The sequence below is a fragment of the Nannobrachium achirus genome, assembly GCF_963921795.1.
Source record: "Nannobrachium achirus genome assembly, chromosome: 18".
Taxonomy (NCBI): domain Eukaryota; kingdom Metazoa; phylum Chordata; class Actinopteri; order Myctophiformes; family Myctophidae; genus Nannobrachium; species Nannobrachium achirus.
In genome coordinates this window covers 56,481,028-56,495,326 of record NC_137825.1, presented here as the reverse complement: position 1 = coordinate 56,495,326, position 14,299 = coordinate 56,481,028, and the positions used below count along the sequence as shown (strand labels likewise).

The 14,299-nt window shown below is 41.3% G+C and overlaps 1 protein-coding gene across 2 annotated transcripts; it reads left to right on the top strand.

The window, feature by feature from the left end:
* The first annotated feature begins 441 nt into the window (after window positions 1-441).
* LOC308303508 (uncharacterized protein) lies at window positions 442-13,797 on the top strand. 2 transcript variants are annotated; one of them, XM_080747892.1, is made up of 6 exons: window positions 442-475; window positions 2,244-2,404; window positions 6,756-6,849; window positions 9,002-9,161; window positions 10,758-10,910; window positions 13,542-13,797. In XM_080747892.1, the coding sequence occupies exons 2-6, from the start codon at window positions 2,274-2,276 to the stop codon at window positions 13,727-13,729; spliced, it is 726 nt and encodes a 241-aa protein (XP_080604018.1). In that variant the 5' UTR covers window positions 442-475; window positions 2,244-2,273; the 3' UTR covers window positions 13,730-13,797. The 2 variants fall into 2 exon arrangements, with proteins under 2 accessions (XP_080604018.1, XP_080604019.1); XM_080747893.1 differs by lacking the exons at window positions 442-475; window positions 2,244-2,404 and adding an exon at window positions 5,789-5,866.
* The last annotated feature ends 502 nt before the right edge of the window (window positions 13,798-14,299 follow it).

The following is a 14,299-nucleotide window of genomic DNA, read 5'->3' as shown; positions in this document are numbered from 1 at the left end:
ATAAGGGTCCATTTGGTTTTAGCTGGGGACCACCTGGAACCCCCTCAAGGACCCCTGGGGGTCCCCAGACCCCACTTCTTTGAGCAGCATTGATGTAAGCATCTAGACATGACACCCCAATGGGTTAAACTCGTGGTCACAAAATAGCAGACCTCAACATAAACACACAATGCTAGTAGTGGTGGCTAACTAATGTTAACGTCGTACCGCTGCATTCTTTCTTGCCAGAATGAAACGCTAGCGGCATTGGTCTGCTAGAGAACAACAGACGCGTGGTTTTGTTGTTTCATTTTACCGGTTCAGCAATAGTTTAATAACAGCGAAAAGGAAAAGTATTTCAGAGGACTAACCTTCTGTTACTCTGTTGCTGCACTGCTGGCTGGGACAAGCGGAAATAGTAGTATTTCCCTCCTACTTCTCGCGCGATTTCCACATCCCGCAGGAAGCAATCACACAACAGTCCATTCACTATTAGGTAAGTTTGGTGTTTCTCTAACTTTCACATTTTAATGTCTTCCCCTTAAAATGGAACCAAATGAACCCGTCAAGAGTTACAGACTTGTATGGGTCAATTTAGACCCCTCTAAAGGAGTCCATGGAATCAATCCACTGTGTTCATAATATTACTTAAAAATATAATTGCAGTCTTTTGTCTCTGTGAGGGAGTCTGTCAATGCACCACAGTTAATCATTGAAATGGATGATTTGTTGAGCTTTTCATAATGTGCACTGCATTTAGTTCACTTTGTTGATGTTTGATGTGATGTTGTAAATAATGCACACTATATGGGTCAGGATTCATGATAACATGACTCACTCGGCCACAATACTTTCACTTTGAAGTGAAAGCACAAGGCATTGGGATGCAGTGGTGTATTAAGTACTGTACTTGAGTAAAATGTTGAGGTATTTGTACTTTACTTGATTATTAACACTTTTCAGTACTTTTACTTCTACTCTTTTTTAACTTCAATTCCTACTGAAAATCAGATTATACTAATATACCCAGACAATCTCGGATCCAAATTATTGTACTTTTACTCCACTACATTTATTTGACAACTTTAGTTACTACCGGTAGTTACTTTGAATATTTTGATTATTATTACAAAACATACATACACAATTTAAGCCTGATATACATTTCAGCCATTTTAAAGTGGCCGATCTAAAATTGCTTGTATAGATCTATTTTCAAAAGATGTTTATAGGCCTACATTTGAAAACTTGAAATGGGACATAAAGAGTAGGCTACTTTTTATGTTTGGTACTTTAAGTACATTTTGATACCAATAATTTCGTACTTTTACTCAAGTACATTTTGAATACAGGACTTCTACTTGTAAGGGTTCCCTCACACCCAAATACCTAGAGTGGAATCCGCCAATGCATTTCAATGAGAATGGAGCGTTTTTTTGCCAGTAGAGGATCGAGGATTTCATTGAAATGCATTGGCGGATTCCACTCTAGGTAATTTGGTGTGAGGGCACCCTAAGGGTGGCCTCGTACCCGCCCTCTTCCGGAAACCATTTCATTAATCCTCCTGGATAACGGAAGTTGGTCGTTTACTAGGCTACCCTAAAGCCGACATCATAGTCGCCTGGGCGGTGGAAGGCTTTACACCGTGGTGTAGTCTTTTCGAGTCTTTTTGAGTCATGAAACTACAACGTTACGTCATTCCTCACGGTGGAGAGCTTTACACCGCGAGTACCGACACATCTCTCTGTTTTTACTATCAGACAGACAGGCTCTACACCCCGTTCACTGATTGGTCAATCTGAACCGGTCTAGACGGGGTAAAGGACTTCACCGTGGGCCCGCTGGGCCGTGACTATGATGTCCTGCACTTATTTTCTGACTTGAGGTGGAGAGCTCTCCACCGGTGGATAGCTCTCCACCGTACACTCTGATACGGGCTTAAGGGTGCCCTCACACCAACATACCTAGAGTGGAATCTGCCAATGCATTTCAATGAGAATGGAGCGTTTTTTGCAGAAATCCTCTACTGGCAAAAAACACTCCATTCATCATTGAAATGCATTGGCGGATTCCACTCTAGGTATTTTGGTGTGAGGGCACCCTAACAGAGTATTTCTACATTGCAGTATTGATACTTAAGTAAATATTGTGAGTACCTTTTCCACCACAGTTGGGATGTGAACCGAAGATATAATATCGCTGATTCTTTCCAAATTGACCTCAGACAATTATTGTTTTGTCTCATATTGCTAAACGGGTGATAGTTCCAGTTCTTCAACCCCTTCCATGCTGCCATGAGAGACCTGTTTGCCTGCGAGGACCCGGCCCTCTGGAGAAGCATTCACGATAAATACTGGGAGGTGGTGGAGTCCAAGTCACTGGGGAAAAGCAAGAAATCTGGCCGACTGCTGAGCCTAGACAAATGGTAATTACAGTCTGAAAATCTCATCACACAGCAACGTCATGTTCAGCTTAACCCATTCAGAACGGGTACACATTATTGTGTATCATTATTTTATGCTTTAACTATTGAAAAATAGCAGATATACAAGCTCACAGCGCGGCACCGAGTGCCGCGCTGCAAGCTTGTAGATCTGCTATTTTCGAAAAATCGTGAAAATTAGAATTTTGACCCGATTCTATAAGTGTCTTTTGAATCCTTCTAAGACTTTTTGAAAACCCTATGTCAGCAATCTGGCCAGCCATCGTCAAAGAAAAGGTCCTTTTCACTTAACTGGAGCTCAGTTTAACTATAGTGGACAAATTTGCCCCTGTTAAAGCAGTTAGAATTAAAGCAAGAACAGAGCCATGGATAAATGCTGAAATATTAGAGGCAATAAAAATGAGGAACAATACGTTTTCAAAATTTAGGAAATCTAGAGACCAGCAGATTTTTAGTGATTTTAAGAAACTTAGAAACAAAGTCAATAGTCTGATAAAAGAAGCTATGAAGAACTTTTACAATAATAAGATATCAGAAAATAAAAAACAACCGCAAAAACTATGGAAATGTCTAAAACAGACAGGTTACAGAAATAAACAGAACTCTAAATCACAAAACCTTAACCTACAAATAGGAGACTCACTGATAACTGAGCATCTTAATGTGGCCAATCAGTTTAATCTTTACTTTTCCACTGTAGCTGAAACTCTCACAAGTAAGTTGCCCAGCCCGTCAGGGCTATATGGTTCTAGTTATGTAGACGCCTTTTACAAAAATAAAGGAGTTCAGGCTGACGCGTTCTCTTTTGAACTAGTTAATCAGGAAACTGTTTTAAAACACCTTAAGGCCTTGAATTCCGCAAAAGCAACAGGACACGACAATATTCCTGCTAGATTCCTTGTTGATGCAGCAGAAGCCATTACACCAGTTATTACTTTCATAATAAATCAATCAATAGAACAAGGATATTTTCCCCAAGATTTTAAAATGGCAAGAGTAACGCCCCTCTATAAAAAAGGATGTAAATTGGATCCTGGAAACTACCGCCCAGTTTCTATATTAAGCGCCACGTCAAAGATTATAGAAAGGATAATTTATGAACAAATTGACAACTATCTGTCATCTAAGAAACTTCTATTTGAGCTCCAATCAGGCTTCAGAAAATCCCACTCCACGGATACCTGCCTGTTGTATCTCACAGACCAGATCAGGACGGAAGTTGAAGGGGGAAAGTATTGTGGCATGGTCATGCTGGACCTCCAAAAAGCCTTTGACACTGTCAATTTTAACATTCTTTTAATGAAGCTTAAGGCTCTGGGGTTTGACAATATGTCATTACAGTGGGTACGTTCTTACCTGGGGAGCAGAGAGCAGGTGGTGGATGTTTGTGGCACAAAATCCTCACCACTTTCTCTAACAAGTGGAGTTCCCCAGGGGAGCATACTAGGCCCATTATTCTTTTTACTTTATATAAATGACATGCAGGCAGCATGTAACTGTAACCTATATCTTTTTGCTGACGATGCAGCTCTTCTTTTCTCCCATGAGGACAAATTAGAAATAGAAAGAGTGCTCAGCTTAGAGCTACTCAAAATTAGCTCCTGGTTGATAGACAACAAGCTGTCTCTGCACCTGGGAAAAACAGAATCCATTCTCTTTGCATCAAAAACGAAACTTAAAAAGGCTGGTGGGTTCAAAGTTGTAATTGGTGACTTAGAAGTTTCGGCCAAGGACTCAATCAAGTACCTTGGTTGCATATTAGATAATAATCTCTCAGGAGAGAGCATGGCACTACAGGCCATAAGCAAGGTGAATCAAAGAGTGAAATTTCTTGCCAGAAAATCATCATTCTTAAATAGAGCTGCGCTTGAAATACTGGCAGGGGCTCTGGTACAATGCCATTTTGATTATGCATGCACGTCATGGTACACAGGCATATTTGCAGTTTTGAAAGGTAAACTACAAACCTCACAAAATAAATTAGTTAGGGTTGTCCTAAAACTCCACCCTAGGACCCATCTTCTCCCTGCTCACTTTAATAGCCTTAAATGGCTCAGAGTAGACGAGAGAGTGACATACATAAAATTATGTATGGTCTACAGAATCCAAAATAAGGTCACTCCGAGATATCTACATAACTACTTCTCAAAGCTCAGTGATGTTCATAACTATTATACCAGACGTCAAGCTACCGACCTCGTAACAGTAAATTTCAGTAGTTGTATGGGAACAAATTCGTTTTTATACTCAGCAGCGATAAGGTGGAATGAGTTACCTAAAAATCTTAAAACTATCAGCTCCCAAGCTACATTTAAGTCCTCTCTGAAGACATGGTTGACCAGTAGCTGGACCTAATTTTTTTTCCAGTAATATTTAATTGATTTTATCCTTCTTAAATGCCTTTATCGTTAGTAGTATTTCAAATGCATTGAACACTGTAATGGTACTGTGTTTTTGTTTTTTAGTTTTTGTCTATATTTTTATTCTCCTACTCTGTGAATGTGTACTCATACCCACTTCATCGCCTCTCGCATACATGCACACACACAAAAAAGAAAAAGCTAAACTAAACACGCACACACACACACACACACACGCACACACACACACACACACACACTACAATTCAGATACTTTGTCTTATATGGGACCGCAATGGAAATAAGCTTATAGCTTTCTTGCGTTAGATCCTTTTGATAGTGGTGAATTATTAATGGATGTATTCTCTGTACATGTACTGTATAATGATCAATGTCAATAAACATATCAATCAATCAATCAAAAGTTAGTCTGTTCTTGAGAGACCACTATGTCAGTGGTTCTCAAACCTTTTCAAAATGATATTTATTTGGCCACGGACCCCCATCTCAAAATATTTAGTTCCAGGGACCACCCAGAAGCAAAATTTGAGTTACAAACGTTCGCTTTGAAAATACATATATTCAAAGTTTTGCACATATTTTCACGACTTTTTCAAAAATAGCAGATCTACAAGCTCGCAGCGCGGCACAGAGAGCTTGTATATCTGCTATTTTTCACTGGTTCTAGGCTAGCAGCCTATTATTATCATTTGGGGGCGGCCATAGCTGAATGGTTAGTGAGCCCGCCTGGGGACTCCGAAGGTCCCAGGTACAATTCCAGCTCTCAGCATTGTGTCGAAGTGTCTCTGAGCAACAGAAACACCGACCGAGTGCTCAGGTGGTGCAGTGGTAAAGTCCCTGCCCACCACCACGGAAGGTTGTGGGTTTGAATCCCCTGTGGTGCAACCGGCAATGTCGAACACGATTGGTCCGTGTTCGGGGGAAGGAAGCCGGACGGGGAGGGTGATACTGGTCATTGCATGTATTCCTACAGGCTGGGACGGCACCTGTCAGCAGGGAGTGTTGGGCGGGAGGAGTAGGACGAAGGCTCTACGTCCTCCTGGTGGGGGCTCCTCACTGGCAGGTGAGTCAGTAGGATACAACAGTACGTCCTCCTGGTGGGGGCTCCTCACTGGCAGGTGAGTCAGTAGGATACAACAGTACGTCCTCCTGGTGGGGGCTCCTCACTGGCAGGTGAGTCAGTAGGATACAACAGTATGTCCTCCTGGTGGGGGCTCCTCACTGGCAGGTGAGTCAGTAGGATACAACAGTACGTCCTCCTGGTGGGGGCTCCTCACTGGCAGGTGAGTCAGTAGGATACAACAGTATGTCCTCCTGGTGGGGGCTCCTCACTGGCAGGTGAGTCAGTAGGATACAACAGTACGCCCTCCTGGTGGGGGCTCCTCACTGGCAGGTGAGTCAGTAGGATACAACAGTATGTCCTCCTGGTGGGGGCTCCTCACTGGCAGGTGAGTCAGTAGGATACAACAGTATGTCCTCCTGGTGGGGGCTCCTCACTGGCAGGTGAGTCAGTAGGATACAACAGTACGTCCTCCTGGTGGGGGCTCCTCACTGGCAGGTGAGTCAGTAGGATACAACAGTACGTCCTCCTGGTGGGGGCTCCTCACTGGCAGGTGAGTCAGTAGGATACAACAGTACGTCCTCCTGGTGGGGGCTCCTCACTGGCAGGTGAGTCAGTAGGATACTACAACAACAGTGGCAACACAGAAATGTGTGTGGGTAGGAATCAATAAGGTACAATGACTAAATTGGGGCGAAAAAGGGTTAAACATAATTGTCTATAAACCCTCTGGGACTCAAATTATAAGAAAGAAGTGAAAGGTAAAAAGAAAAAATAGAAACACTGACCGCAGTACTTGCGCGCTCTGCTGGCGCAAGTAAATATTTTATGTCGGTCTCTTTATAAGACTAAAGGCAAGAAGTTATTAACCATTGTGTGGATCTGTGCCCAGGTATCAAGAGGAGCTCCCAAAAGCCATTATTGGCAGACCTGATAAATATGTCACACTGTCAGAGCTGGTGAAACTGATGGACTGGAAACTCACTGTAAGTATTGCATAAAACACAGTCACACATTTTCACAATTCATCCCATACCTTTTCCCCATATTCTTGACCACTTGAACCCCACCATCGGCAAAAATAGCCGATCTACAAGCTCAAAACGTGTCGCAATGTGACGTGTTTGAGTTTGTAGATCGGCTATTTTTGGTTCCGAGATTTGGTGTAGAAGGGGAAAAAAGCAGTCCAGGTACAGAGCCAACTCAGGCCCAATTACTTTGTAGATTTGGATTATTATTACGAAACATACGTTAACCACTTCAGCCCTATATACATTTTGACCATTTGAAAATATTTTCAAAATATATTTATACATTTGTAACAGGACATTCTGTATAATGAATACTTTTACTTTTGGTACTTTAAGTACATTTTGATGCCAATACTTTTGTACTTTTACTCAAGTCAATTTGAAACACTTGTAAACAGTGTATTTCTACACTGCAGCATTGATACTTTTACTTAATTTTAGGCCTAGAATTATTGAATGCTTTAACCAGTGAAAAATAGCAGATATACAGCTTGCGAGCTTGTAGATCTGCTATTTTTGAAAAGTTGTGAAAATTAGAATTTGGACCCGATTCTATAAGTGTCTTTTGAATCCTTCTAAGGTTTTTTTGAAAAAACAATGTTTCTATGTCAGCAATCTGGCCAGCCATCGTCAAAGAAAAGGTCCTTTTCACTTCAACTGGAGCTCAGTTAGTCTGTTCTTGATAGACTACTGTGTCAGTGGTGCTCAAACCTTTTCATGTGAAGGACCCCCAAACTGATATTTATTTGGCCACAGAACCCCATCTCAAAATATTTAGTTCCAGGGACCCCCCAGAAGCAAAATTTGAGTTACAAACGTTCGCTTTAAAAATACATATATTCAAAGATTTGCACACATTTTCACAACTTTTTCAAAAATAGCAGATCTACAAGCTCGCTGCTATTTTTTTGCTATTTTTCAATAGCTAAAGCATTCAATAATTCTAGGCCTAAATGGGTTAAGTACATTTTGATGCCAATACTTTTGTACTTTTACTTAAAGGAGTAGTTCACCACTTTTCAACCTGTCTTCATATAATAGGTCCTCACTAATGTTCATGATAAAATATCACAATTGTTTTCTACTCAGTCCAAGTCTCCAAGGAGAGCTGTGGGAAGTTCAGAATCCATCGTCTTGTGACATCATCATTTTCCAAAAAAAAAACCTTTTATCAATATTTTTGAAAAAAATATTTAGATTTTTATTATCGCGAGAACAATGGCTTCCACTTTAAAATTGCAACTTTTCAGGAATAGAAAGCCTGCAGTTTCTATAAGCTGGATTGGCAATCGATGATGTCACAAGACGACGGGTTTCTGACCTGCCCACAGCCCTCTGAAAAAAAAAAAAAAAAAACAGAAAAGCTATTTTTTTTTTTTGCAACTTATTGTTTTATTATATATCAATGTTCATCACAACATTTTTTCTGCAATACAAAACAAATTATAGAATACTGTACATTAATATAGACAACATAAAAAATATATATATGATACTACAACAACAACGACAACAAAAAAAATGGGATAAACAAAGAGAAAGGAAAAAGAGGGTAGGAAGGGGGGAAAGGGAGGGGGGGTGTCCTGCTAGACCTCTATACGTGCAAAAGGCGCCCACTTTTTATTGTATTGTTCCTTTTGTAGCCTTACCATATAGGTGATTCTTTCCATGTCTCTAATCTCTTTCACTTTGCTCAGCCATTGATCATGAGTTGGTGGGTGTGCACCCAACCAGTTAATTGTAATGGTTTTCTTGGCTGCTGTTAATAGTATTTGAAGGAGGTAGATATTTTTCCTGCCTTCAAAGCCCGTTGGTATAATTCCTAAGATGGCTGTCTTGAAATCTTGTGGTAATTGAGTATCAAACACTCTATTAATGTCGTTAAAAAGACAAATTATATGAACATAGGTTGAAAAGTGGTGGAGTGCCCCTTTAAGTCAATTTGACTTGTAACAGATTATTTCTATACTGCAGCATTGATACTTTGACTTAAGTAAAACATGTGAGTACTTTTTCCACCACTGTGTATAAGTCTACAGTGACTCAGTGATTGTGAATGCCAACATGTCGACTATCCTCTCCTCTCCTGGCCCCATGTTGCTGACAGAGGGGGAAGTTCCGGCCACGGCTGCAGCAGCTGGCGGCTTCCAACAGCGAGGAGAGCGTGGAGAAAAGTTCCCGGAAGGCCTTCAGTCTACTGCCAGACACGCAGGCTGCCATCACTGAGCTGAGCTCCCTCAAAGGCCTGGGCCCAGCCACCGCCTCAGGTCTGGTCTACAAGCACTGCATTCTGTCTGAGGGTATAGGGCTGGCCTGGGCGATACAGTATGTCGGTGTTTCTCAAACTTTCTAAATTCCAAGGTCTTCCCTTAACTCTGACAGCATACAAATGGAACCAAATGGACCCGTTAGGGTCCATTTGGTTCCATTTGTATGCTGTCAGAGTAACAGACTTGAAAGAGTCAATTTAGACCCTCCTAAAGGAACCCACAGGGTCACTGGAATCCACTTTGAGAAACACTGCAGTATGTCAATATCACAATTAACGAACGATTGTAAAGAAGAAGAAGGAAAGAATAGTGAAAATAGCTGATTTATAAGCTCATTTTCAAATTATCTGGCTTCTCGATCATTCAATTAACCTAGGGTTTATTGGTTCTAAATGTCTGTTTCGATATATATGTTTGGTTAATTGCCCAGCCCTATCTGAGGGCATAGAGTACATACTGTATCCCAGCTAGTGCATTAATACTTCATATACTACTTTTGTTAATGACACCTTTGTATGTAGATGGATACATCGAAGCATATCTGCGTCAAGTGGAGTGGTCATTGACAAATATGCCCATAGAAATTGCCGCCACGTTAACGACATAAGAGATTGTTTTGTCATTGCGTACACCGCGGGACTGAATGGCCTCTGTTAAGTCAGTGGTTCTCAACCTGTGGGTCGGGACCCCTAGGGGGGTCCCCAAATCATTTTGGGGGTTACCCAGATGATTAGCTTAATGTGCAACATTTTTTTCTCACTCAACGGCAAACAAACCACCATAACGTTTAAGTGTATAAAAAGTGACAATTTAAGAACTTTTTTGTACGTTTTAATACTACAAATTAAACATTGGCCAAATTGTCAAATATTAAGAGGCAGACATTGTGAAAATAGCTGATCTACATGCTCACAAGCATGTAGATCTACATATGAGCACATGTAGATCTATCTGCTATTTTCACAATAGAATCGTGTTATACAAAATGTATTGCCTCAACTCTCCCAAAATAATCATATTTTAACTGGGGACCCCCCCAGTTAAAATATGATTATTTTGGGGGTCGCGGCCTGAAAAGGTTGAGAACCGCTGTGTTAAGTCATTCTCTGTGGTCTATGCAGTTTAGCTTGATCTAGGGGATTCACGAATAGTAATTTTTACTATTCGAATTATTCGACCTCAAAGTATTCGAATCGTTGAATATTCGACAGGACTGTCCAAACTGTCAAATATTAAGTAAGCAAGAGGCGAACATTGTGAAAATAGCCGATCTACATGCTCATGTAGATCTAAATATTTAACTGCGGAACCGAGTCACATTAAATGTAATTCCTACAATTCCAAGTGCTTGTCAGGGTGGGGGGTCCCCAGTTCAAATATGTTTATTTTGGCTGTCACAGCCTAAAAAGGTTTGAGAACCCCTGGTATAGAGCATTAACAAATGCATCCACCAGAGGCATTGACAAAAAAGAAAAAAAAAGAAGCAAATATTCGACTTGGGTGAACAACGTCGAATAGTGACTTTGATATTCGACAATTCGGTGAATGCCCTAGCTTGGCCTATGACTGACTGACTGTCCGTTCCTGTCGCAGCTGTGCTGGCAGCCGGCGCTCCAGAGCAGGCTGCGTTCATGTCTGACGAGGCCGTTGAGAGCGTCCCTGGACTGAAGCCTATCCAGTACACGGCCAAGCACTACTCTCTCTACCTCAGCAAAATGCTCCAGCGCACCACGAGACTTAACAAAGGTGAGAGAGACGGCCACAGGGACATTAGGGTGGGTTTAACCCGTTTAGGGTTAGAATTATATTGAATGCTTTAACTATTGAAAAATAGCAGATATACAAGCTCACAGCGCGGCACCGAGTGCCGCGCTGTGAGCTTGTAGATCTGCTATTTTTGAAAAAATCGTTGAAAATGTGTGCACGTTTTCCAATATATATATTTTTCAATTTTTTGAAAAACCTATGTTTCTATGTCAGCAATCTGACCAGCCATCGTCAAAGAAAAGGTCCTTTTCACTTAAATGGAGCTCAGTTAGTCGGTTCTTGAGAGACTACTGTGTCAGTGGTTCTCAAACCTTTTCATTTGAAGGACCCCCAAAATGATATGTATTTGGCCACGGACCCCCATCTCAAAATATTTAGTTCCAGGGACCACCCAGAAGCAAAATGTGAGTTAAAAACGTTCGCTTTGAAAATACATACATTCAAAGATTTTCACACATTTTCGCGACTTTTTCAAAAATAGCAGATCTACAAGCTCGCAGCGCGGCACTCGGTGCCGCGCTGTGAGCTTGTATATCTGCTATTTTTCACTGGTTTTCCAATATATATATTTTTCAAAGCAGACTTTTGTAACTCAAATCTCTGCTTCTGGGGGGGGGGTCCCTGGAACAACATATTTTGAGATGGGGGGTCCACGGCCAAATACCTGTAATGTTGGGGGTCCTTGACATGGAAAAAGTTTGAGAACCGCTGATTTAGAGGAAGGGTTTAGAAGTCGGGTCAAAGATCGTGTCAAAGATATTCAAAGACTTGCACACATTTTCATGATTTTTGAAAAATAGCAGATCTACAAGCTGTGAGCTTGTATATCTGCTATTTTTCAATAGTTAAAGCATAAAATAATGGTTAAAGTGGTTCGAATCTAACGCGACTCGGGCGCGTTCCAGGTATTTGAGAGTTAAATACTCCTGCGTTTGTCTGACGCCGTGGCAATTGTGGTACCTTGATTTACGACACCGGCTGGGCCAAATGTGCAGCCTACACATATTGCACCCTGTGCTACGACGATACGAAACGGGCCAGCAACAAACCCCATTGATTTATGTTTATGAGGGGGACGTCGCCTTATTATAGAGTTTTCCATAAACTGAAAAGTGCAATAGAGAAACGAAGCCATGCCGTCATTTGTGCGTAATGACGCCCTCTAGGGGGTTCATGCTGGTATTGTTTTGTATTCAAATCGCCATTGGGAAATTTGCGATTGCCGCATATAAGGACTGTGTTAAAAAAATAAACACACCATGTGCGCGTTTCTGTCAGCGGGGGGGTTCTGCATAGTTTATGATATTCATTCATATCTGATATAGCCTGTTGTCAGAGAAAATGTAATCAACGCTGTCCTAAATGTTGGAAACTACAGAGAGACACTCGTGTCTGGGACAGACTGTCGCTGAGAGCATGTCCGCGCACATGGTGTGTTTATATTTTTAACACAGTTCTTATATGCGGTGATCGCAAATTCCTCAATGGCGATTTGAATACAAAACAATACCAGCATGAACCCCGTAGAGGGCGACATTTCACGCCATTTCACGGAAGTGACGTCACACTTCGCTGCTGAATTGCTTTTCCCAGTGTAGCTGTGTGTGTATGCAGGGGCGTCACACCAAATTCTGGGCCCTGGGTACAAGGATTCACTGCGGGCCCCCCATGAATGTTAACTATTGAAAAATAGCAGATATACAAGCTCACAGCGCGGCACCGAGTGCCGCGCTGCGAGCTTGTAGATCTGCTATTTTTTGAAAAATCGTGAAAATGTGTGCCAAGAAACCTATGTTTCCATGTCAGTGATGCTCAAACGTTTTCATGTGAAGGACCCCCCCATCTCAAAATATTGAGTTCCAGGGACCCCCCAGAAGCAAAATTTTAGTTACAAATGTTCACTTAAAAAACGATTTTGTGCTAATCTATGAAAATAGCAGATCTGCAAATAACGTGTGTGTACAATCTACAAGCTTGCGACGCAATGTGAGCCTGTAGCTCTGCTATTTTATACATTTGACAACTTGTGAAATGGGACCTTCTGCATAAATGACTGCCGTTGCTTTTGGTACTTTAAAAAAAGGGGAAGACCACCCATTTTCAAAATTGAACTATGTCATTAATATACCTTAGAGGAGTTGTGTGGAAATAGAAAAAAAGTTCCCCCTCTTGTTGCCTAGAACTGGAGGATTGGGGTTTGTATTGCAAATCACAACTTGATGACATCACACATTGTACTTTACAATACAAACCCCAAAATCAATCCTCCAGTTCTAGGGCAACTCAGAAGGGGGGGAACTTTTTTTCTATTTTCTATATTTTAGTATTTCAGCATGACTAGTGATGCATTTTGCATCATATGATGCAGCATGATGATGCAAAATGCATCATATGATGCAAAATGCATCACTGGTCATGCTGAAATACTAAAATATCTCAAAACACAGATTGAACCCAAAAAGTAACTCAGGATTGTGTTAATCGTGTCCCAAACAACAATAAAATAAGATCTGGTTGTCCCAGAGGTGAAGTGGCCCTTTGAGTAAAACACGTGTGTCCTTCCTCCATCTCTGACTGATGGCATTTTGTTGGTCATTCTCTCTTCTTTAGTGGACGGCCAGCAGGACTGGACACCCCACAAGCTGGAGTTGTGTCTGTGGGCCTGGGCTGTAGCTAATCAGCTGCAGCTTCCATTCCTGGAGGAAATCGATGCTCCGAATCTTAGCGGTGAGAAGGACGAGTCCATAGACTCCTCGGATGATGACCAGAGACGACGCAAAAAGCTGAGGACCAAATGAATTCACAGCCACGACTTGAGACGCGAAACCTAATAAGTCATATTTCATCCGGTGTCTTATTCGTTGAGTTAATAAATATTTCATGCTTGGTGAAGGCGTTTTGTTTTCCCCCGCATAACGTATTGGATGAACAGAAAATGTTTTGTAAAAGCATTTGCACCTCATTTCCATAAGTTATGCGTTCTTTATATACAAATGTGCGTATGGAAACGACGCTTTTGTGCACATGCACTGTAAACATCACAACTGTTAATTTAAACCTTTCAAATTGACACATCAGGCCAGGGTACATTTTCAAATTAACGCTTTTACTGTACGGAATCTACTGCTTCTAATCTAAATAAACACAATTTTCATGGCAATGTACTGTTAACCCATTCAGAACGGGTACACATTATTGTGTATCATTATTTTATGCTTTAACTACTGAAAAATAGCAGATATACAAGCTCACAGCGTGGCACCGAGTGCCGCGCTGCGAGCTTGTAGATCTGCTATTTTGTCTTTTGAATCCTTCTAAGGTTTTTTGAAAAACGTATGTTTCTATGTCAGCAATCTGGCCAGCCATCG